The sequence below is a fragment of the Homarus americanus genome, unplaced genomic scaffold (assembly GCF_018991925.1).
Source record: "Homarus americanus isolate GMGI-L3 unplaced genomic scaffold, GMGI_Hamer_2.0 scaffold20465, whole genome shotgun sequence".
Taxonomy (NCBI): domain Eukaryota; kingdom Metazoa; phylum Arthropoda; class Malacostraca; order Decapoda; family Nephropidae; genus Homarus; species Homarus americanus.
Window position 1 is genome coordinate 9,187,869 of NW_024756914.1, and position 25,290 is coordinate 9,213,158.

At 44.8% G+C, this 25,290-nt stretch overlaps 1 protein-coding gene across 1 annotated transcript in view; it reads right to left on the reverse strand.

Moving 5' to 3' along the window:
* Window positions 1–25,290, reverse strand: part of LOC121857084 (cell surface glycoprotein 1-like) — a gene marked incomplete at its 5' end in the record, with an annotated part of 77,891 nt that overhangs the window by 21,208 nt on the left and 31,393 nt on the right. The window contains 1 exon segment of the mRNA XM_042352938.1: window positions 12,554–12,628. Within this exon segment, the coding sequence (XP_042208872.1) occupies window positions 12,554–12,628 (75 nt within the window).

The following is a 25,290-nucleotide window of genomic DNA, read 5'->3' on the forward strand; positions in this document are numbered from 1 at the left end:
TCACCACTACCACCACGATCACCACTACCACAATCACCACTACCACCACAATCACCACTACCACCACCACCACAATCACCACTACCACCACGATCACTACCACCACAATCACCACTACCACCACAATCACCACTACCACAACAATTACCACTATCACCATAATCACCTCCGCAATCACCACAAACACCACTACCACAATCCACAACTACACACAATCACCACTACCACCACAGTCACCACTACCACCACAATCACCACTACCCACCACAATCACACTACCTACGATCACCACTACCACCAAGATAGCCACTACCACCACGATCTCACAATCACCACTACCACCAAGATAACTACTACCACCACGATCACCACTACCACCACAATCACCACGATCACCACTACCACCAAGATAGCCACTACCACCGATCACCACTACCACATTCATCACTACCAGCACAATGACCACGATCACCACTAACACCACGATCACCACTACAATCATCTACCACCACCACAATCACCACTATAATCACCACTACCACCACAATCGCCACATCACCACAATCACCACTACCACCACAATCAACACTACCACCATAATCAACACTACCACCACAATCGCCACTACCACCACAATCGACACTACCCCAATCGCCACTACTGATTGACCTACCACCACAATCGCCACCACCACAATCGACACTACCACCCCAATCGCCACTACCACCATAATCGACACTACCACCACAATCGCCACTACCACCACAATCGACACTACCACCTGCCACTACCACCACAATCGCCACTACCACCATAATCGACACTACCACCACAATCGCCACTACCACCACAATCGACACTACCACCCCAATCGCCACTACCACCACAATCGCCACTACCACCACAATCATTTACCACCCCAATCGCCACTACCACCATAATCGACCTACCACCACAATCGCCTACCACAATCACTACCACCCCAATCGCCACTACCACCATAATCATTACTACACCACAATCGCCTCCACCACAATTACCACTACCACCACAATAGACACTACCACCCCATTGCCACCACCACAATCGCCACTACCACCACAATTGCCACTACCACCACAATCGCCACTACACCACAATCATATTCACCAACACAATCGCCACTACACCGCAATCACCACTACCACCACAATCGACACTTCCACCCAATCGCACTACCACCACAATCACCACTACCACCACAATCGACACTACCACCCCAATCGCCACTACCACCACAATCGACACTACCACCACAATTGCACTACCACCACAATCGCCACTACCACAATCGACACTACCAACACAATCGCCACTACCACCACAATCGCCACTACTACCACAATCGACACTACCAACACAATCGCCACTACCACCGCAATCGACACTAACATAAGAACATAAGAAAATAAAGAGTCTGCAATAGGCCGGTTGGCCTGTGCATGGCAGCTCCTGTCGAGAGTTACTACCACTCTCTATCATCCATGAATCTATCTAGCCTCCCTTTGAAACTTTCCAGCGTTCCAGCCCTTACTACAAAGTTGCTAAGCTTGTTCCACTCGTCCACCACCCTATTTGTAAACCAGTTCCTTCCCTATCTTCCTCCTAATCCTAAACTTATCCAACTTGAATCCGTTGTTCCGAGTCTATCCTGCTCGGATATTATAAGAACTTTATCTATATCACCATTATTGATTCCTTTCACCCATTGATACTTCTATCATATCTCCCCGCACTCTTCGTCTTTCTAGGGAATGCAAGTTTAGTTTCTTTACCTATCCTGATTATGGAAGGTTTCTAAGTTCCGGAATCATTTTCGTCATTCTTCGCTGCACCGACTCTAGTGAATTGATATCCATTCTATAATAAGGGCACCAGAACTGAACCATAATCGAGGTGCGGCCTGACTAGCGCAAGATATAGTTGCTGTAAGACCTCTGCACTCTTGTTACTTACACTTCTAGATATAAACCTAATACTCTGTTTGCCTTATTTCGAACATTAACGCACTGTTTTCTAGGCCGTAGGTCCGGGCTTCTAAGTACCCCAAGGTACCCTACAATCGACACTACCACCACAACCACCACAATCACCACCTGACCACAATCACCACTGCCCCCACAATCACCACTACCACCACAATCGCCACTACCACCACAATCACCACTACCACCACAATCATCACTACCACCGCAATCACCACTTCACTCGTCTTTTTTTTCTAGGACAAAGTCTCAGGTTTGTAAGTAAACTTTTACTAGTAATTAAAGATGTAAGAACACATGCCGTAGTTCTGACACGTGTGTGTGTGTGTTTCACACTACACCTGAGATGTTTCACACTACACCTGATATGGTTTCACTACACCTAAGATGGTTCACACTACACCTGAGATGGTTCACACAACACCTGAAATGGTTCACACTACACCTGAGATGGTTCACACTACACCTGAGATGGTTCACACTACACCTGAGATGGTTCACACTACACCTGAGATGGTTCACACTACACCTGAGATGGTTCACTACGTCATAAACACAGGCGGTGACGTCACTCAGGTGTTGTCTAACATAAACACAGAGGCAGGTATTTTTACCCTAATGAGTTGCTGGCATATCTCACTCACTCCCTTCCTCCTCTTTCACTTACTCACTCACTCACTCTCTCTCTCCCTTCCACTTCTCCCCTTCCTCCTCACTCACTCTTTTATCCAAAATATTAGCTACTTGGTCACCTAACTTTTACTAAGTGAATTATCGAGTTAAGGTGGAGTCTCAGGTGAAGGTATCTAGTTAAGGTAGAGTCGCAGGTGAAGGTATCTAGTTAAGGTAGAGTCGCAGGTGAAGGTATCTAGTTAAGGTAGAGTCGCAGGTAGAGTATCTAGTTAAGGTAGAGTCTCAGGTGAAGGTATCTAGTTAAGGTAGAGTCGCAGGTGAAGGTATCTAGTTAAGGTAGAGTCTCAGGTGAAGGTATCTAGTTAAGGTAGTCTCAGGTGAGGTATCTAGTTAAGGTAGAGTCTCATGTGAAGGTATCTAGTTAGGTAGAGTCTCTATGAAGGTATCTAGTTAGGTAAGTCTCAGGTGAAGGTATCTAGTTAAGGTAGTCTCAGGTGAAGGTAGAGTCTCAGGTGAAGGTATCTAGTTAAGGTAGAGTCTCAGGGTAATTTTTGTTATTTTTGTGCTTCAGCTTCTGTCAACAGGTTAAGAGCGATCTACCATCTTTTTTAACGAGGATGATTCATACGGTGTGTGTGTGTGTGTGTGTGTGTGTGTGTGTGTGTGTGTGTATGACCATATCTATCATTAAGACGTAACAATATAAATTAAATCCAAAAATATCAAATTTATTAGCCTGCCCCACACACACACAAAGAGTCAAGCTGTTAGTGGGTGGCTCGAGGTGGGGCGGGTGGCTCAGGTGGGGAGCAGGGCGGGAGGTGGTCCTTAACTTACTAGGTACAACAAAGGGTTGAGCATGGTGGTGGTGAGCAGCTGTTGAGAGGACGTGTGAGTGAGTCAGTACAGGACAGCAGAACAAGACACACACACACACATTACCACACAAGGACCTCCACTAGTACCGTAGCAGCGGGGACTGTCATCGGGCCCTTGGTGTCCAGGAATCCGTCAATGATGGCCTTCACGATGGTGTCCATCCTTCCTGTAGCAGCGGCGAGTGACACACAGCCACTTGTTGTTCCAGGGGCACGTATGGCACTCGTTTGTTGTTTCAAGAGTGGCTAGATGTTCCAGGGGCACGAATAGCACTTGTTTGTTATTTCAAGAGTGGCTAGGGGCACGAGTGAGGCACTTGTTATTCCAAGGATGACTTAAATAATTTCAGGGGCAGGAATGAGACATTACCACTGGAACTTGTTGTGGTTGGAGGTATGACACTTTTCTCAGTATTAAGAGGCACTTAAATGTTACACTGGTAGAGGTCACTAAAGCGGTTTGCCACTAAGGGGCATCGTTAACAGCGCTGAGAGTCACTGGTGAAGGACTCACTGTTGCTGATCACGATTGTTACAATGACGTTATTAGTGTTGTGGGGAGTCAATCACTGGTTTCAACGACGTTATTAGTGATGCGGGGAGTCAATCACTGGCATCATTAGCGGTGACGCTAGTGTTGCCGGGAGAGTCTGGTGGTTGGCACTGAGCCTCGTGTATTGGACCACAAGGTGTAAACATGAGAGGCGGGGCGGGCGGGCGAGCGTCGTAGTCAGCTTACTTTCTGGTGAGTTTACTCCTGTGTGTGAACCAGAGCGGAGACACGTGTGTGTGCGAGGAGGATGGTGTGGGCGGCAACTAGACGAGTCGGGGAGGAGGGCGAAGAGCAGCCATCCCCAGTAATGTTGGCTAGCCTTGAGGCTGGGCAGCGTGAGCTTGGGTCCTCCCGATGCGAGGGCAAGGAGCAGTATGAGTGTATGTCTGCCAGAAGGGTGGGTGGGTAGGGGGTGCTCATAGCCCCACCCGTCATACACCCACAAACACACACGCCCACCACACAACTCCTGTACACTTACACCACCATCACCACCACCACACCCAGCAGTTGGGTGTCAGGGAGAACAGGTGAGACGCTAGATTATTGGAGTGTTAGAGGTGAGAGTTGGCGGGCTGGGAGGGAGGTGGTGGTAGCTGGCACAGAGCCACACGGAAGACGGCCCTCTACCCCCGTCGGTTCCTAGAAGATGGTCCCCTCGCTGCCAAAACCGTAAAGCAACCTACCCCTGTCTCGTGTGTGCCCGACTACCCATACCCTCCCCGTGTTATTACCCGCCCGCCCACCCTCACAACATTCTCTTGTTATCCAACGGCAATACACCTTTTCTCTCTCCCGGGGGCGGTGATTATGTTAGAGTAATACTGGCCATTTGCTGGTCGATACACACAGTTATTTATGCCTATAAACACACACACACACACACACATATATATATATATATATATATATATATATATATATATATATATATATATATATATATATATATATATATATATATATATATATATATATATATATATATATATATATGTGTGTGTGTGTGTGTGTGTAAATATGCTGATAACCACAAGGAAACAATAAAACACGAAGTTCCCAAGCGTTTTCGTGTAATTCACATCTTCAGGGGTGAGTACAGACTAAGGAGTAATACTTGACAAGGCTAATATATAGTGACTTCTGTTAACAGCAAAGTACCAATTCATCTGTTGGGTCCACACATTCAACATAATGAGCAACAGTGTCAACAGACCCGTTGGTGAAGGGCGGTACACTGGCTTCCTACCCCTGCCCGTACCATGAGTGGATGGTCAATTACTGTACCATGGTGGATGGTCAATTACTGTACCATGGTGGATGGTCTCTTACTGTACCATGGTGGATGGTCAATTACTGTACCATGGTGGATGGTCTCTTACACTGTACCATGGTGGATGGTCTCTTCTGTACCATGGTGGATGGTCTTACTGTACCATGGTGGATGGTCTCTTACTGTACCATGGTGGATGGTCTCTTACTGTACCATGGTGGATGGTCTCTTACTGTACCATGGTGGATGGTCTCTTACTGTACCATGGTGGATGGTCTCTTACTGTACCATGGTGGATGGTCTCTTACTGTACCATCAGTAGTAGATATACTTATACTATAGGTAAATGTCTGGGTTTACTCCTGTCTCCTGTTAACAGAAATATCTTGTCCTGTTGAACTTTACAGCATTAATAGTCCGTGTCGCTCAACAGTCATTTTCAAATCTGTTGTCAGGATGTCGTTGTCACCCTCCCTCCATCTATACAAACGACAACAGTAATGTCAACAAACATCAGTCAAATCCTGTTGAGTCTTATTAACAGTGAGGGGACAACGGGTTGGTGGATTACTATTTACGGTTCTTAGCGTCTTCTGTTGTAATATCCAACAGAACAACAGGACCTTGATGACAACGGATGAGGAAAACTGTCTCCACCACCTGATAATCCGAACACCTGAAGGATGAGGAACTGACTCCTAACACTCATACAGCCACGTGAAGGATGAGGGACTGACTCCTAACACACATACAGCAACGTGAAGGATGAGGACTGACTCCTAATACTCATACAGCACGGAAGGAAGGATGAGGCTGCGCCACGGAAGGCCGAGGACTGACTCCTAATACTCATACAGCCACGTGAAGGATGAGGAACTGACTCCTCATTACTCACAAAACATGGAAGGATGAGGACTGACTCAACACCACATGGTCAAAGGTGAAGGATGAGAACCACCCTAATACTCATACAGCCACGGAAGGATGAGGGACTGACTCAACACTCATACGGTCATGTGAAGGATAGGGAACTGACTACCTGCAGCCACGGGAAATACTCATACAGCCACGGAAGGATGAGGGACTGACCTCCTAATACTACGGTCACGTGAAGGATGAGAACTGACTCCACGTGAAGGTTGAGGGACTGACTCCTCAACACCATACAGCCACGTGAAGCGATGAGGACTGACCTAACACTCCAACAGCAACGTGTAGGATGAGACTGACCTAACACTCATACAGTCACGTGAAGGATGAGGATCACCCCTAACACTCATACAGCAACGTGAAGGATTGGGACTGACTAACACTCATACGGTCACGTGAAGGATGAGGGACTGACTCCTCAACACACCATACAGCAACGTGGAAGGATGGAGGGACTGACTCCTAACACTTTGCTAAGGAAAGTAACGTGAACTCATACAGCCACGGGAAGGATGAGGGACTGAATAACACGAAGATGAGGGACTACAGCCACGTGAAGGTTGAGGACTGACTCAACACTCATACAGCCACGTGAGAGAGGAGACTTGACTCTAACATCACAGCCACGAAGGATGAGGACTGACTAACACTCATACAGCAACGTGAAGGATGAGGGACTGACCTAACACTCATACAGCAACGTGAAGGATGAGAATCGACCCTGCAACACTCATGCTGTTAAACGTGAAGGATGAGGACTCCTAACACTCATACAGCAACGTGAAGGATGAGGACTGACTCCTAATACCATACAGCCACGGGAAGGATGAGGACTGACTCCTAACACTCACAGCCACATGAAGGTTGGAGGACTGACTCAACTCCTATACAGCCACGTGAAGGATGAGGGACTGACTCCTAACACTCATACAGCAACGTGAAGGATGAGGACTGACTCCTAACACTCATACGGCCACGTGAAGGATGAGGGACTGACTCCTAACACTCATACAGCAACGTGAAGGATGAGGGACTGACTCCTAACACTCATACGGCCACGTGAAGGATGAGGGACTGACTCCTAACACTCATACAGCAACGTGAAGGATGAGGAACTGACTCCTAATACTCATACAGTCACGTGAATGATGGGGGACTGACTCCTGACACTCATACAGCAACGTGAAGGGTGAGGGACTGACTCCTAATACTCATACAGTCACGTGAAGGATGAGGGACTGACTCCTAACATTCATACAGTCACGTGAAGGACGAGGGACTGACTCCTAACATTCATACAGTTACGTGAAGGACCAGGGACTGACTCCTAACACTTATACAGTCACGTTAGATAGTGTGTCAGGTAAAGCCTTCATAGAGCTATCTGACGCAACGAAAAACCACTTGGACATAAGGTGCGTCAGCTGGTGATGTGACTCACAGTACCTTAACTTACTGTGTACAAAATAGTGTACAGTGTTTGTGTACAGCATAGTGTACAGTGTTTTTGTACAACATAGTACAGTGTTTGTGTACAGCATAGTGTACAGTGTTTGTGTACAACATAGTACAGTGTTTGTGTACAGCATAGTGCAGTGTTTGTGTTCAACTCTGTTCAGTGTTTGTGTACAACATAGTACAGTGTTTGTGTACAGCATAGTGTACGGTGTTTGTGTACAGCATAGTGTACAGAGTTTGTGTACAGCATAGTGTACAGTGTTTGTGTACAGCATAGTGTACAGTGTTTGTGTACAACACAGAGTACAGTGTTTGTGTACAACATAGTGTACATTGTTTGTGTACAGCATAGTGTACAGTGTTTGTGTACAACATAGTGTACAGTGTTTGTGTACAACACAGTGTACAGTGTTTGTGTACAACATCTTGTACAGTGTTTGTGTACAGCATAGTGTACAGTGTTTGTGTACAACATAGGTTCAGTGTTTGTGTACAACATAGTGTACAGTGTTTGTGTACAACACAGTGTACAGTGTTTGTGTACAACATCTTATACAGTGTTTGTGTACAGCATAGTGTACAGTGTTTGTGTACAGCATAGTGTACAGTGCTTGTGTACAACATAGTGTAGTGTTTGTGTACAGCATAGTGTACAGTGCTTGTGTACAACATAGTACAGTGTTTGTGTACAACATAGTACAGTGTTTGTGTACAACATAGTACAGTGTTTGTGTTGAACATAGTACAGTGTTTGTGTGCAACATAGTACAGTGTTTGTGTACAACATAGTACAGTGCGGGTGTACAACATATTATAGTGTTTGTGTACAACATAGTATAGTGTTTGTGTACAACATAGTACAGTGTTTGTGTACGACATAGTACAGTGTTTGTGTACGACATAGTACAGTGTTTGTGAACAACTTACTACACTGCTTGTGTACAACGTAGTACAGTGTTTGTGTACAACATAGTACAGTGTTTGTTTACAACGTAGTACAGTGTTTGTGTACAACATAGTACAGTGCGGGTGTACAACATAGTACAGTGCGGGTGTACAACATATTATAGTGTTTGTGTACGACATAGTACAGTGTTTGTGAACAACTTACTACACTGCTTGTGTACAACGTAGTACAGTGTTTGTGTACAACATAGTACAGTGTTTGTTTACAACGTAGTACAGTGTTTGTGTACAACATAGTACAGTGTTTGTGTACAACGTAGTACAGTGTTTGTGTACAACTTAGTGTACAGTGTGTGTACAACATAGTATAGTGTTTGTGTACAACATAGTACAGTGCTTGTGTACAACGTAGTACAGTGTTTGTGTACAACTTAGTGTACAGTGTTTGTGTACAACAAAGTACAGTGTTTGTGTACAACATATTATAGTGTTTGTGTACAACATAGTACAATGCTTGTGTACAACATAGTACAGTGTTTGTGTACGACATAGTACAGTGTTTGTGTGCACAACATATTATAGTGTTTGTGTACAATATAGTACAATGCTTGTGTACAACATAGTATTAGTGTTTAGTACAACTTATTGATAATGCTTGTGTACAACATAGTACAGTGTTTGTGTAATGACATAGTACAGCAGCAGTTTGTGTACGACATAGTACAGTGTTTGTGTACAACGTAGTACAGTGTTTGTGTACAACAAAGTACAGTGTTTGTGTACAACATAGTATAGTGTTTGTGTACAACATAGTACAATGCTTGTGTACAACATAGTATTAGTGTTTGTGTACAACTTACTACACTGCTTGTGTACAACATAGTACAGTGTTTGTGTACGACATAGTATTAGTGTTTGTGTACAACTTACTACACTGCTTGTGTACAACGTAGTACAGTGTTTGTGTACAACATAGTACAGTGTGTGTACAACTTAGTGTACAGTGTTTGTGTACAACATAGTACAGTGTTTGTGTACAACGTAGTACAGTGTTTGTGTACAACTTAGTGTACAGTGTTTGTGTACAACTTAGTGTACAGTGTTTGTGTACAACATAGTATAGTGTTTGTGTACAACATAGTACAGTGCTTGTGTACAACGTAGTACAGTGTTTGTGTACAACTTAGTGTACTGTGTTTGTGTACAACAAAGTACAGTGTTTGTGTACAACATAGTATAGTGTTTGTGTACAACATAGTACAATGCTTGTGTACAACGTAGTACAGTGTTTGTGCACAACATAGTACAGTGTTTGTGTACAACGTAGTACAGTGTTTGTGTACAACGTAGTGTACAGTGTTTGTGTACTGCACAGTGTAGTGTTTGTGTACAACAAGTGTACAGTGTTTGTGTACTGCACAGTGTACAGTGTTTGTGTACAGCATAGTGTACAGTATGTGTACAACATAGTGTATACTGTTTGTGTACAACTCTGTTCAGTGTTGTGTTCTGTTGTATTTGAATTAATAATTATGAGAAGATCAGATAGTTCGTTTTAATGTGTTTAACTGGAACAACCAACAGCAACAACTTCACGTGTTGTAACATAACTTTAACAACCATCACCAACAACCTCACGTGTTGTAACATAACTTTAACAACCATCACCAACAACCTCACGTGTTGTAACATAACTTTAACAACCATCACCAACAACCTCACGTGTTGTAACATAACTTTAACAACCATCACCAACAACTTCACGTGTTGTAACATAACTTTAACAACCATCACCAACAACCTCACGTGTTGTAACATAATTTTAATAACCATCACCAACAACCTCACGTGTTGTAACATAACTTTAATAACCATCACCAACAACCTCACGTGTAGTAACATAACTTTAACATACATCACCAACAACCTCACGTGTTGTAACATAACTTGGTCAGGTACAATACAACAAGACACAGGCCAGGTGACGGAAGGTCCGGGTATAGAGGTGACCCACACGACAGACCTGACTTAATCCTCGTGTTTGTCCTCAAGACAAGCAACAAGTGGTGCCCCCCACCTACCCCATCACAGCTAATTGGGGGTTAAGCAGATGGCTCACGACAGGTGGACCAGAATATTTAAAGGGAGTTACATAAGTGGTTTAACTCAACCAGCTGGCAGTGAGACAGATGGATCACTACAACCAGCTGGTAGTGAGACAGATGGGTCACTACAACCAGCTGGTAGTGAGACAGATGGACCACTACAACCAGCTGGCAGTGAGACAGATGGATCACTACAACCAGCTGGTAGTGAGACAGATGGATCACTACAACCAGCTGGTAGTGAGACAGATGGGTCACTACAACCAGCTGGTAGTGAGACAGATGGACCACTACAACCAGCTGGTAGTGAGACAGATGGACCACTACAACCAGGGCCGGCCTTAAGCCAATTGAACCAATTGCTCCCAATTGGGCCCCGCGCCTAAGGGGGCCCCGCGCCTAAGGGGGCCCCGCGTCTAAAGGGGTCCCCGCGCTAGAGTAATCTACTCTGGGCTCGTCAAGTACACACAACAACTCATTGCAATATACTGTATATGTAACACCACATTGCAGGTTCTACAGAGAACAGCAATTATTATAATTTTTTATGAATTTTACAAAGTCGGTAGTGTTTATTTATACTGTATATGTTTTGATTTTTTTTACTGTACCTGAATCAAATAATATGTTAATTACAGAACAGCATTAAAAATAATTTATCTGAAAAAAATTAAAAAGACAAATATGTAAATAAACGTGTAACAGCTTTTAAATATCTATAAACCTATAGTATTTTCTTTTAACAGTATCATGTGATTAAATTACTATATTACATCTTTATGCACATGCACATCTCTGTTGCAAAATATATAGTAGGCCTATATTCAAACTCAAGTATTTAAGTTTCACAAAACGGGTCTGGGGATAGGGGTAAATTATCCCAAATGGGGTAAATCTATAAAGTTTGGTAATACATGCGACATGAGGGCCTCAGTTTCCTTGAGTTTACTCCGCATTGTTATAAAACGTTTTCTTTGGCATGGTGACTGACCAAAGTTTCTAGAGGTCGTCAGATTTACGTTTGTTTCCATCTCATGGTGTGAGTTTCCCTTCCGTCGAGTGAAAACACAGCTGAGTGGATCTTACTACTAGCTGAGTAATTTTGTGTCAAGGACCCACAAATGAGGCAAGTTTTAGTGACCAAGATATAAACCATATATCTAAAATATGAAGTCACTGATTTTCGGAGGATTACTGTAATGAGTAGTACAAAATGTTCATAAAACATCAGGTAAAAGATGATCGTATATCATTTTGTGTGACGATGAAGATGAATTCATTTTCTCAAGCATTCCTTCAGTTACGGCTTTTCATAAGGAGTGATAGGCAGGTGTTATATGTTTTCTGCTTTATTCAGTCATATTTACAGACATTACGAGTATTATTTTAAATAAATGAATAAATAAATGACACATGTATAAACGGACGTGGCTTTTTTATTTCAAATCTAGAGGTAATTCCATTTTTCCCAAATAAATTTTTGGGTATTACTCAAAAAGTTCCCCGACCCCTGTTTTACATACATAAATCTAGGTAATTAAGACCTACGAATATAGCAATATTATTAGATGTATACCCTGCACTCACAAAAATTGTTCCCAATTGGGCCCCGCACCTCCTTAGGCCGGCCCTGACTACAACCAGCTGGCAGTGACAGATGGGGCACTACAACCAGCTTTCACAACAGATAAAGTGGAAGTGAAAAGTATAAGAACTTCAGAGAGAATATGAATATACTTTAATCCTGGGATTTATAAGTAATAAGAGGAGGTATAAAGTATAAGAGTACTTACCAGTTGGTTAAGACGGGTGTCGTCAGTGACCTCTGATAAGTTGACCCCGCGAACCACCACTGGCTCTCCCTGAAGCTGTAATACACACCGCACATTATTACTCTCTACACATTGAACAGTACACTACATCATTTTAATTGTCATACTATTACTATTACTAATACTACTAATAATAATGATAATAAAAATTAATAATAAAAATAGTAACAATAATAATAATAATAATAATAATAGTAACAATAATAATAATAATAATAATAATAATAATAATAATAATAATAATAATAATAATAAATATGGTTAACGTGGCAATACAGTTAATACTTGTAATACACTGTACTGTACTTCATTAACAACCACTACAAGTTATGGTTCACGTCTGATTCTACCACACACAACAAGTTATGGTTCTTGACCTTCACTTTATCTGCCTTAAAGTAACCAACAGGAGAGATAATTATGTTAGTCTCTAGTCTAGTTACCTGACACACTCTCTTCCTCCACCCTCACTGGCACCATAGAAAGCCTGCCTCACTACTCTGTTCCTTCACCCGCGCTGGTCAGGCAACGGTGATCGGGTGCACACACACAACAGACACTGCTGGCAATACTCCACCTACATAATAGCGGTAAATATTTCCTACACACAAATTTAGTTCTGATTATTCACTTCCTCACCAAAGATAACTAAGAACGTCATCGAGGCAACATTGTCATAACTGGCGTTATTGGCTGAAAATGTGTGATGTTTTTGGTCAGCTGAGTCCACGCCAGGGTTTATTGGCTAACAATATATGATGTCATTTAAAGCAATAAAGTCCACAACAAGCGTTTATTAGTTGAAACTATATGATGTGATCTAGTTTATTACGTTCATGATGAGAGAGAGAGAGAGAGAGAGAGAGAGAAATGACTCAGTAGTGAAGGTCGCTCCACCTGGTCGTGTTCCCTGGGCCAACACTAACTTGTTCAGCTTATACGGCCAAACTATGTATAGCACCCTAGCTGCCGGGGCCGGACGTGGCTCTTCCTGCGTGGGGGAAAACCTCTGATTTCTACCACAACTATGGCCACACTTTTACTGTGGCCATTATGACTGTGGCCACACTCTGACTTTGGCCAGTCTTACTGTGGCCACACTCACTAGTAACCGATGAAGGAAGACTGTTCTAACCAGATGTTGACGACGCATCAGTTATGATTTAAGAAAATGAAGTGAGAAAAATTTTATATTTGGGAAGTAACATCAGCAGTGATGACGGATGTACGACATAAATAATAACAAGAAAAGGTCAAGCAAAAACAGCATTTAATAAATTAAAAGATCCAATGAAAAGGGACATTAACTTCAATTTGAAACATACGGTTGCTGAAATGCTATGTACTCGTACGATCAGAACGGTTGTATGGGTCAGATGCGTGGACACTTTCAGCAGACACCAGAAAGAGGTTGGAGGCTTTTGAAGACGAATGTTAAGAATAAGCTACACTGACAGGAAGACAAATGTATTTGAACTAAGATTAGCAAAACCTTCAAGAGTGGATAATAACAAAAATGTTAATGGGGAAATTTGAGGGTAGGAAAGCCAGGAGAAGGCAGAGACTAGGGTGGATGAATAAAATTATTAACTGGGTCCCCAGATAGATGCAAAACCTTGGAGGATTGGTAAAAACAGTCCGTGAACGTTTACTGGAGGACTGGTCGCCAACCCTCAGAAAGGAGAACGGTACTCTGAGGGGTTCTTAAGTTAAGGAAGAGGTTCTTAACCACGATATGTTCTACCTAAATACTGTGATCTATAACAGGTATTCAGTAAAGGTCTCATAGTAAGGTAATTGCAGTGTGATGTTCATGTTAATGTTGGACAATATATTTTTGATTATATTTTAAGGTGAAAAGTTAAGTGTATTCTTAAACCTTCACTTAGGAGACATTGGCCACCGACATATTGGCCACCAGAACCTTGGTGACGCTTAGCACCAACCGGGAGGTTCAATGAGTTGATGACGTCACCGGCAGCCATATTTGTTCTCACAACGAACACTAAATTAACGCCGATCTTCTTACCATATTATTACGACCATATTGTACATGAAAGAAAACATCAAGTATAAAACAAATGAAAAATAATGTTTTCTTTAATTAGTTATTCTGGTGGTTGTCTTATAAAAGTTGAAACATTATTGGAACAAGATGGTGGTCCTCCTGGGTGGCAGACGAACCTCACTCATATTTTTATTTCTATTCAAAATATTTGTCTTGTGCTCCACTAAAAACACCACCAAAGAACCATTAATAAAAAAAATAGTTTCTCACTTTATTTTGGGTGAAGGAAGATGGCGGCGTCCTGAAGGAACACAAAGAGGAGGGAGGGGGGGCAAGGGTGAGACTGTGGGGTTGGGAGGATAGGAGAGGGACACATTGGGGGTATGGGGGTGACAAGGGGGGAGGTGGGGGGGCACAGGAGAGACAGAGGCAGGAAACGGTAACAAGTGGCTCAGCTAATGATCCTTCACACACCATTACCGACTTACCCATAATACCAAGACACCATAACAAATAAGACTGTTCTGATCCCCAGCACAGTAGAGGAAATAATATGTGTGGGGTGGGAGGGGTGGGTGTAGGTGGGAGGAGAGCAAGGGTGGAGTGTTGGTGGGAGGGCAGGGTGGGTGTTGGTGGGAGGCAGGGTGGGTGTTGGTGGGAGGGCAGGGTGGAGTGTTGGTGGGAGGGCGGGGTGGGTGTAGGTGGGAGGGCAGGTGGGTGTGGAGTGCAGGAGGGCAGGGTGGGTGTGTGAGTGGGAGGGCGGAGTGGGTGTAGGTGGGAGGCAGGGTGGGGTGTGGGTGGGAGGGCAGGGGTGGGTGTAGGTGGGAGGGCAGAGGTGGGTGTGGGTGGGGAGGGGCAGGGGTGGGTGTGGGTGGGAGGGCACAGGGTGGGTGTGGAGTGGGAGGCAGGGGTGGGTGTGTTGGTGGGAGGTGGGGTGAGTGTTGGTGGGAGGGCAGGGGTGGGTGTGGGTGGGAGGCAGGGTGGGTGTGGAGTGGGGAGGGCAGGGTGGAGTGGTGTTGGTGGGAGGCAGGGTGGAGTGTTGGTGGGAGGCAGGGGTGGGTGTAGGTGGGAGGCCAGGGTGGGTGTTGGTGGGAGGGCAGGGTGGGGCATGGGTGGGAGGGCAGGGTGGAGTGTTGGTGGAGAGGCAGGGGTGGGTGTAGGTGGGAGGGCGGGGTGGGTGTAGGTGGGGAGGGAGGGGGTGGAGTGTAGAACTGGCCCAACACCAATGTACTCAATCTTGTTTCGATGTGTGTGTGTGTGTGTGTATGCTGTAGGTCACTGGCAACTGTCTGGTCGTATATGTCCCGAACTCTGCCACTTAGCGCAACAATAAGACAATACCAAACAAGGAGATGAGAACGAGGATTAACTCATATTAATGTGGCTCACTCACTAACCGTGTAAAATGTACTGGTGAGAGATAATGCACCGTACATCAGCGTTATCTGTATGTACAAGTCACTGTAGTTAAGGTGAGGTAAGAGTTAAACACCGTCAAATTCACGGTTTGTTTGTTTTGTAAATTTTCTTATTTTTTTAAACGGAGATAAAAATACAGATGATATGTGGTGTTGGTATATATTCAAGGGCGGATCCAGGAATATGAAAAGGGGGGTCCAAGAAGGTGTGGATTGGGGGAGGGGGAGAGGGGGGTAACACTGGCGAGCACAGGAGCCCATCCAACTGGGAAATTTGGGGTATTTTTATTTAAATGTGACCAATATCATGAACATTTTGAGGCCATTTTGAAGCTATGTGCACATGGTATTAAGAGATATTCTGAAGTGAATAGTAATTACTTTTTGGTATTATTTTACCTTCGGACATAGCGCGCCCCAAAGTAATAAACTACTAAAACATTTAGATCTCCCTATTCTGAGCATTTTGAACCCCATATATATTCCTGGCGGAAATGGATAATAGCGACACAATTAAATTAATTGATATTACGTACTTTTCAGTCTTCATCTATGTGAGATGTTATCGTCGTGAAACCGAGCTAATTATGACCTTGTTTACATTACGCATAGTGGCGTCTTCCAGTCGTGACCAATGATGTATCGATCTAATCACGCGAATTTTTTTCGACCAATCAAAATTGATTTTTTTCAAAGGGAGGAGCCAGGTACGGATTTGAAGGATTTCAATCATTTCAATTTCAATGACCAGTGTGGCCGTGGTAGAAGTTGGGTGTGAATCGCGCTCCTACGATTATTTTAAGCTTATTGTGGAGTTTTACGAGAAAGACGATCAAGCTATCCAATTCCTACATAATCACGGTGTTCTCCCTACGTCTGTTGAGTGTCTGCACTGTAAATTGCCTTGTAAAATAAAAATAACAAGCATCAGTGGTTGACCCTGAACCTATCCCTGGTCCTTCCACTTCTAGCTAAAGTTTAAAACTACTGAAACATTTAGATTTCATTAATTTGAGTCCATTTTGTAATAGTTGGAAACGAATAGGATAGGTTAGGTTAGTTTAGGCTAAGCCTACCGGGGGTCCGGGGGCGGAGCTTACGGCTTGGGGTTAGGTTTGGTTAGGTTAGACGACTCGTTTTCGTGTTTTCCCCCACCCCAAACCCTGGTTTCCCAGGCTCTCCCCATTATCAATGGGGGACGAGTAATTTCCTCCAAAAATGAAGGTCAGATTCGTTTAACACACACTGGAAAAACATATTGGTTAACCCCTAAGGACTCATGTCCGAAAGTAAAATATTACCTACTTTTTACTATACAAAAACACCTGAGTATAATACTGTATTAAAGAAAAAGTATTGGAAATTTCTGGTGAAATGTAGGTCCGGAACCCGAGGACCCCCCCCCCTCCCCCGCTGGATCCGCCCTTGATATTCCCGCAACAGACAACACCCCTTCCAATAGTAAGAGTTTCCCTTTATCGTTGATTATTATATTTTCTTTGTATCGCAGAAGAAACCATTTTCTGTAGTCCTCACAGAGTAGAGGCAGAGGGTAAACTGCCGTACAATATATGAGAGAACGCGTTATAGTTTGGCCCTGTGAGCCTAATGAGCGTACTGCATGCTGGGGCTCAAGGCACAGCCAGACATGAGGGATGGAGAAGTCACAACATATAGTCGTGGGGGGAAAGGTTGGAAAAGAAGTTTAATGAGTTAAACAGAGGGGGACGACACCCCTTGTTTTACATATTACAGAGATACACACCACTGAACAATAGTGAACTACAGTCTTAATTCAACAACAAAATGAACAACACGCCGTGAGTCAACACTAACTACAACACACAACTTCAAAGAGTAATGCCATTAAAAAATACATACTGTGCATTTCTTTTATTTCTGAAGTATTTATTGTTTATTATAGAAAGTGACTGGCCCATTGGCTCCCAGAGTCTTCCAGAAGCTAAATAATATAAACTGGCGGTACACACTGTACTGTACCCAGATTATAATTCTTAAGTGCGACAAACGGCTCGAAAGGATTACAAACCCTGGCAGTTGATATAATAAATAAATAAAAACAAACGTTAGTATGTCTACATGTGGTTACTCTTAAATAATATATAATATTCGCTTATTATTATTAACGAACGACGCTCTCACCAACTGAATGATGAAGTCTGCCTGAACTAAAACTCACCTTTATTTATCCATATAAACTGAGACTCTAAGCGTGGTGGACCAGCTGGACGGTGTTAACGAAAACACCACGACAAGCTGGACGGTGTTAACGAAAACACCACGACAAGCTGGACGGTGTTAACCAAAACACCACGACAAGCTGGACGGTGTTAACCAAAACACCACGACCAGCTGGACGGTGTTAACGAAAACACCACGACAAGCTGGACGGTGTTAACGAAAACACCACGACAAGCTGGACGGTGTTAACGAAAACACCACGACAAGCTGGACGATGTTAACCAAAACACCACGACCAGCTGGACGGCGTTAACGAAAACACCGTAAGCTGTGCGATGTTGCTTAACACCACGACAAGCTGGACGGTGTTAACGAAAACACGACAAGAAAGCTGGACGATGTTAACAAAACACCGACCAGCTGGACGGCGTTGAAAACACCGACAAGCTGGACGGTGTTAGCGAAAAGCTACCACGACAAGCTGGACGATGTTAACCGCAAACACCACGACCAGCTGGACGGCGTTAACGAAAACACCGCGACAAAGCTGGACGGTGTTAACGAAAACACCGACAAGCTGGACGGTGTTAACCAAAAGCCACCACGACAAGCTGGACGGTGTTAACGAAAACACCACGACAAGCTGGACGGTGTTAACGAAAAACACCACGACAAGCGCAATGGTGTTAACGAAAACACCACGACAAGCTGGACGGCAGCCATTTGTGTTGTTCGCATATTGTAAAGGCAATGACGTCCTTATGAATATCAGCAACCTCCGTTTATTTCACTTTGATGAAACACCTAACCTAACCTAACCTAGCAAAACAACTAGGGTGTTTAATCAACAGGTGAAATAAGCTGGGATATGATCGTCATGAGCTCACTAGAGGGGAAGATTGGTGATCACCTCCGGCCACCCCGATGTCAACTGTCTGCCTTTGAATGAGACTTCGCTAATTGAGTCTTGCCCACAGTGACGTCACTAGTGTCCCGCCACCAGTCTTAACCAATAATGGCAGTGACTCTAACGTACGTCATGTTCGACAAACACCAATCAATGGATGGAACGCCGGATATGTAGGTTGTCACTATTACGTCATACATCTCTCTCTCTCTCTCTCCTCTCTCTCTCTCTCTCTCACTGAAACTGGAGTCTACATACTCAGGTAACCTGCTTGCACTCTCAGGCAACATAACGCACTCTCAGAGCAGCTTACATAACACTTGCTCTCAGGCAACACACTTAACACTCTCAGGCAACACAATGTACTCTAAGGCAAAAGAAAGCCCTATAATAACACTCTCAGAGCAACACATAACGCACTCTCAGGCAACGCATAACGTACTCTCCAGACAACATACCGCACTCTCAGTCAACACATACCGCACTCTCAGCCCAACGCCACCGCACTCTCAGGCAACACATAACGCACTCTCAGGCAACACATATTTTGGCATCAGAGTAAATAGTCAACATTCAGCCGTGACCGCCACTACCCTCCCCTACTACAGGCCATTACTCGCCCCGCCAGTATAAACCTACTCGCCCCCTACCGTCAATACCGGCACGACTACCCCTTAATACCAGCCACACTACCCGTCAATACCGGCCACTACCTGCCCAGCCACCTGCCACTACCAGATTATTCGTGCAAATGTACCTAATGTTAATTCCACCATATGTAGAATCACTAATACTGCAGGAAGGGACAAGTGAGCTGGAGTCACCTGGTAAAACTCTTCTGATTGTATACAGCGTCAGCAGGGTTGGTTGTTGTTTTATTGACGATGCCTCCCACAAGACCTGACATGCCTCAGGACGTGTGTGTGACGGTTCAATATCCACTAGAAATATTTTATACATGGTGTACTGACACCCTCAACCTACCGGAGGTGTGAGTGAGACAGGGGTCGCCACAAACAGGTGTTTGCAGGGGCACGACAACCCTTGGTCGCCTCACACCCAAAATAAAGTTTGGTTGTGGCAAGACGTTCCGTAGTGCAGCCGTTCTCATGCTTAGTCCCTCTCTCTCTCTCTCTCTCTCTCTCTCTCTCTCTCTCTCTCTCTCTCTCTGAGAGAGCAACTCATTAATCTCTCTGTCACCCATCAAGGTCACCAAGTAGCTGTGTCATCCCACCCATGTACCCAGGTAACCGTGTCACCCACGGAAGTCACCAGGAAGCTGTCACCACCCGAGTCACCAAGTGGTTGTGTCACTAGACAGCCATGTCCTTACCGAGTCACCAGGAAACTGTCACCCGCAGAGTCACCAAGTAGCTATGTCACCCACCCCGAGTCACCAGGCTGTCACCCGCGAGTCACCAAGTAGCTATGTCACTTACACAGAGTCTGAGTGGCCGAGTCACCACCCGTGTCACCAAGCAGCCGTGTCACCAGGCGGCATGTAATTCTCTCTCTTCAGTGGGGATTATTCATAACCAGAGCCTCAGTCACCAGATGTATCGTCTCCCAGTGCGTCACCAGGGCTCTGACGTCACCACATCTCACCTTATATCACCATGTAAATGTAATACACCCCACGTCACCATACTCTAATGTTACCATTATACACTATTCATCATACTCACAATATCACCATAATACACTATCAATCACCATACTCACAAAGTCACCATAATTAATACACTATCATTCATCATACTCACAATGTCACTTATAATGCATATCAATCACCATATTCACAATGTCTGCATAATGCACTATCAATCTTACATACTCACAATGACACTATACATTAACGCAGCCTTAGTGTGAGGAGATGGTAAGGAGTAAACACATAGTGGTAGTGTGGTGGTGGTGGTGGTGGTGGTGTAATGTGGTAGTGGTGGTGGTAGTGGTAGTGTTAGTAGTGGTGAGTAGTGGTAGTAGTGGTGGTGATAGCAGTGGTGGCCAATGAAATAGTGGTAGTAGTGGTGAGGTAGTGAACAATAGTGATAGTGGTGGTGATAGTGGTGTGAAAGTAGTGGTACAGGTGGTGCAGTGATTACAGTAGTAGTAGTGGTAGTAGTGGTGGTGGTAGTGGTGATAGTGGTAGTGGTATTGATGGTGGTGGTACTGATAGTGGTGGTGGTGGTGAAGTGGTGGTGGTGGTGGTGGTGGTGGTGTGGTTGGTGGTGGTGGTTGGTGGTGGTGGTGAGTAGTGAGTGAGTGAGGTGGTAGTGAGGTGGTGGTGGTGGCTGGTGGTGAGGTGATTGATTGATTGGTGGTGGTTGGTTGGTTGGTGGCGGTGGTGGTGGGTGGTGGTGGTGGGGTGGTGGTGGTGTGGTGGTGGAGATGGGGGTTGAAGTTGGTTGGTGATGGTGTTGGTGGTGGTGATTGGTTGGTTAGTTGGTGGGCGGTGGTTGGTGGGCAGTTGGTTGGTTGATGGCGATTGGTGGTGGTGGTGGTGGTGGTGGTGGTTGGTTGGTGGTAGTGGGGTGATGGTGGTGGGTGGTGGTGGTGGGTGGGGGTTGTTGGTTGGTGGTGGTGGTGTGGGTGTGGGTTGGTTGGTGGTGGTGTGGTGGTTGGTTGGTGTGGTGGTGGTGGTGGTGGTGATGGCGGTGGTGGTGGTAGTGGTGGTGGTGGTGGTGGTGGTAGTGGTGGAGTGGTGGTTGGTGGTGGTGATGGTGGTGATTGGTGGTGATGTTGGTTGGTTGGTGATGTGGGTGGTTGGTGGTGGTGGTGGTGGTGGTGGTGATGGTGGTGGTGATGGTGGCAGTGGTGGTGGTGGTGGTGGTGATGATTAGTTAGTTGGTTGATGGGTGGTGGTGGTGATGGTGGTGGTTGGTTGATGGTGGTGGTGATGGTGGTTGGTTGGTTGGTGGGTGGTGGTGGGTGGTGGTGGTTGGTTGGTGGTGGTTGGTTGGTGGGTGGTGGTGGTTGGTGGTGGTTGGTTGGTGGGTGAGGTGTGGTGGTGAAAGTTAGTTGGTGGTAGATGGTGGTGAATTGGTTGATTGGTGATTGATTGATTGGTTGGTGGTGAAGATTGAAGTTGGTGGTGGTGGTTGGTTGGTGATGATGGTGGTTGATTGGTGGTGAATTGGTGGTGATGGTAGTGGTAATGGTGGTGGTAGTGGTGATGATGGTTGATTGAGTTGATTGGTGGTGGTGATTGGTATTGATGGTGGTGGTGGTGGTGGTAGTGGTAGGATGATGATGATGATGATGATGATGACGATGATGATGATGATGGTGGTGGCGGTAGTGTGGTGGTGGTAAAGTAGTAGTAGTAGTAGTAGTGGTGGTGGTGGTGGTGATAGTAGTAGTGATGGTGGTGGTGGTGGTAGTAGTAGTAGTAGTGGTGGTGGTGATTGTAGTAGTGATGGTGGTGGTGGTCTCCAGCCTACCCCAATAGCCATTCCTTCGCCACCATTTTATTACCTTAATATTAAATATCCTAATACATCCTAATAGTAAACATAAAGCTGGCGGGCAACTGAAAAGGTATAAGGATAGTCTTAAGACAAACCTGAAAAAGTGCCAAATCGACCCCCTCACCTGGGAGACGATTACTCCACACCGTAACCCTTGGAGGAGCACCACATGAGAAGGTGTCAATATTTTCGAATTAGCCCGAATACAAACATAGGCAGACAAGCGCCAACGGCGGAAAGACGCTGCTGCCGCCCCTCCCGCACTAGATGTAGCCCTCCACGTGTGCAACATCTGTGAACGACCCTGCCGGTCCCGTAACGGCCTCTCTGGTCACCTCAAAATTCACCAACGAAGGTAACCCATATCATTGTATCATAGCTGGATGATCGTCATACTCGATTCCGAGTGACAGCAAAGTAGTAGTACGGTAGTGGTAGTAGTAGTGGTGGCAGCAGTGGTGGTAGTAGCGAAAGGATGATGTCAGGGCAGCAGCAGGGAACCTGCAAGTTTGTGTTGGCCACCAGGCTGGAGGGGAAGCTGCCATTCACGTCATGAGAACGATATTTGAGCAGCATGATTGTGAGGCCGTTCTCCTGGTTGACGCTTCCAACGCATTCAACATATTTAACTGCAAAGCCGCACTGCACAACATCAAGATCAAGTGTCCAAGCTTTGCAATGTATGTAGAAAACACTTATAGGAATCCATCAGACCTCTATATAGTAAACACCATGGCTCTAAGAAGTGATACCAACATACAGTCAACTGAGGGAACAATGCAGGGGGACCCTGTTGCAATGGCAATGTACTGAATAGGCCTATCCGTGCTTCAACACACAATCAAATTTGAAACAACCGAGGACAAGCAAGTGGAGTATGCTGACGACCTTACAGGCGCAGGAAAAGTGGAGGACATAAAAAAATGGTGGGCACAGCAGTAGGTGTTAATATCTTCGAATTTTAAAATTTTCAATATAGAAAATTTTTCGTTTGTGTGATCTGTTTTTTCAAGTAGGTCATTGTCCGTACAACTCTCTATTGTGCAGTAACCAGAGATTGTGTTTTTGAAGAACCAGAGGCCCCCATAGTGTGTGACAGTGTATCAGGTGTTGGTAAACAAGATCATGATAGATTTCTTTCATTGCTGTGAGAGTGAGTGACTGTCGAGTGTGATACATGATACCACACTGTTTATTGACTTTACTGTGAATGGCTTGTATGTGGTTTCTCCAGTTAAGTTTCTCATCAACAATAACTTCGAGGAATTTAGTATTTTGTTCGCATTTGAGAACTGTATTACCAAGTCAGGGGGTAAGTTTTTCCTTCTGTGAAAGAGCGTGGGTTTTCTCAAGGTTTAAGGTCAGTTTATTACTTATTACCCAGGTCCTAACTTTAGTCAATTCAGTGTTCATAGTTCTCATCAAGAAATGGAGGACTGAGTTGCTGGCATAGACATTATTATCGTCTGCAAATAAGTTGTATTTTATGAGTGTGCTGGCATGGACTATGTCGTTTATGTACAACAAAAACAGTACTGGACCCCATATAAGATTGGAGAGGAGTCAGATTGGCCTAGGTGCAGTAATCGGCACGACGGACTTCAAGACCGAGTACGTAATGGGAAAGGTGAATGAGTGGGTTAGGGAAATCCAAGCTCTGTCTGATATTGCTAACACAGAGCCACATGAGGCTTTTGCGGCATTCACCCATGGAATCAAGCATCGAACTACCTGATACGCACTATCCCTGATATCAGACCTCTCCTCCACCCTCTGGAAGAAGCTATCAGCATCAATTTCATTCCCAAATTAGTGAAACATCTTCACTTAACCCCAGTAGAAAGATCTCTCCTTGCAATACCACCGAGACTGGGAGGAATGGGATTGACCAATCCAGAGGAGATTGCTGCCACCAAACATCAAGACTCAGTTTAGCTCACGGCAGCCCTCACGGACCACATAATAACTCAGAATGCAACAGGTGAGGTGGATACCAGTGAAGTAAACAAGATTCGACGTTCCATTACGATAGAACGACAGTACGACCAAAGTGATAAGTTGCAGCAACTGATGCTGCAAGTACCAGAGAATTTGAAAAAAAAAGAAGCTATAGCACAGGGGGTGGGCGCCTCGAACTGGTTAACTACGTTATCGATAAGGGCAAATGGTTTCAGTCTCAATAAACAAGAATTTACAGATGCCAATGCTCTAAGGTACGGTAGGCCAATAGAAGGTTTGCCCTCCCAATGCGTGTATGGCTCTTCCTATAACGTCGATCACGCCATGGTGTGCAAGAAAGGGGGCTTCATATGCATGAGGCATGACGAAGTAAGGGATCTCACAGCAAATATGTTGAAGGAAATGTGTCTTGATGTCAGGGTAGAACTCATCCTCCTTCCATTGGACGGTGAGAATTTCCAACATAGGACTTCAAACACATCCAACGAAGCCCATGTTGACGTCAGTGCTCGATGATTCTGGACACGGGGACAGCGAGCCTTCTTTGATATCAGGATTTTTTATCCCAAGGTAACATGTCACTGTAACCTAGCTCTCGATGCTGCACATAGGAGAAACGAGAACGACAAGACAAGGGCATAAGGGGAGAAAATTCAGAACGTTGATTAAGGCAGCTTCACTCCTCTGGTGTTCACAACTTCCGGTGGGATGGGACCAAGTGCAAGATGCTTCTT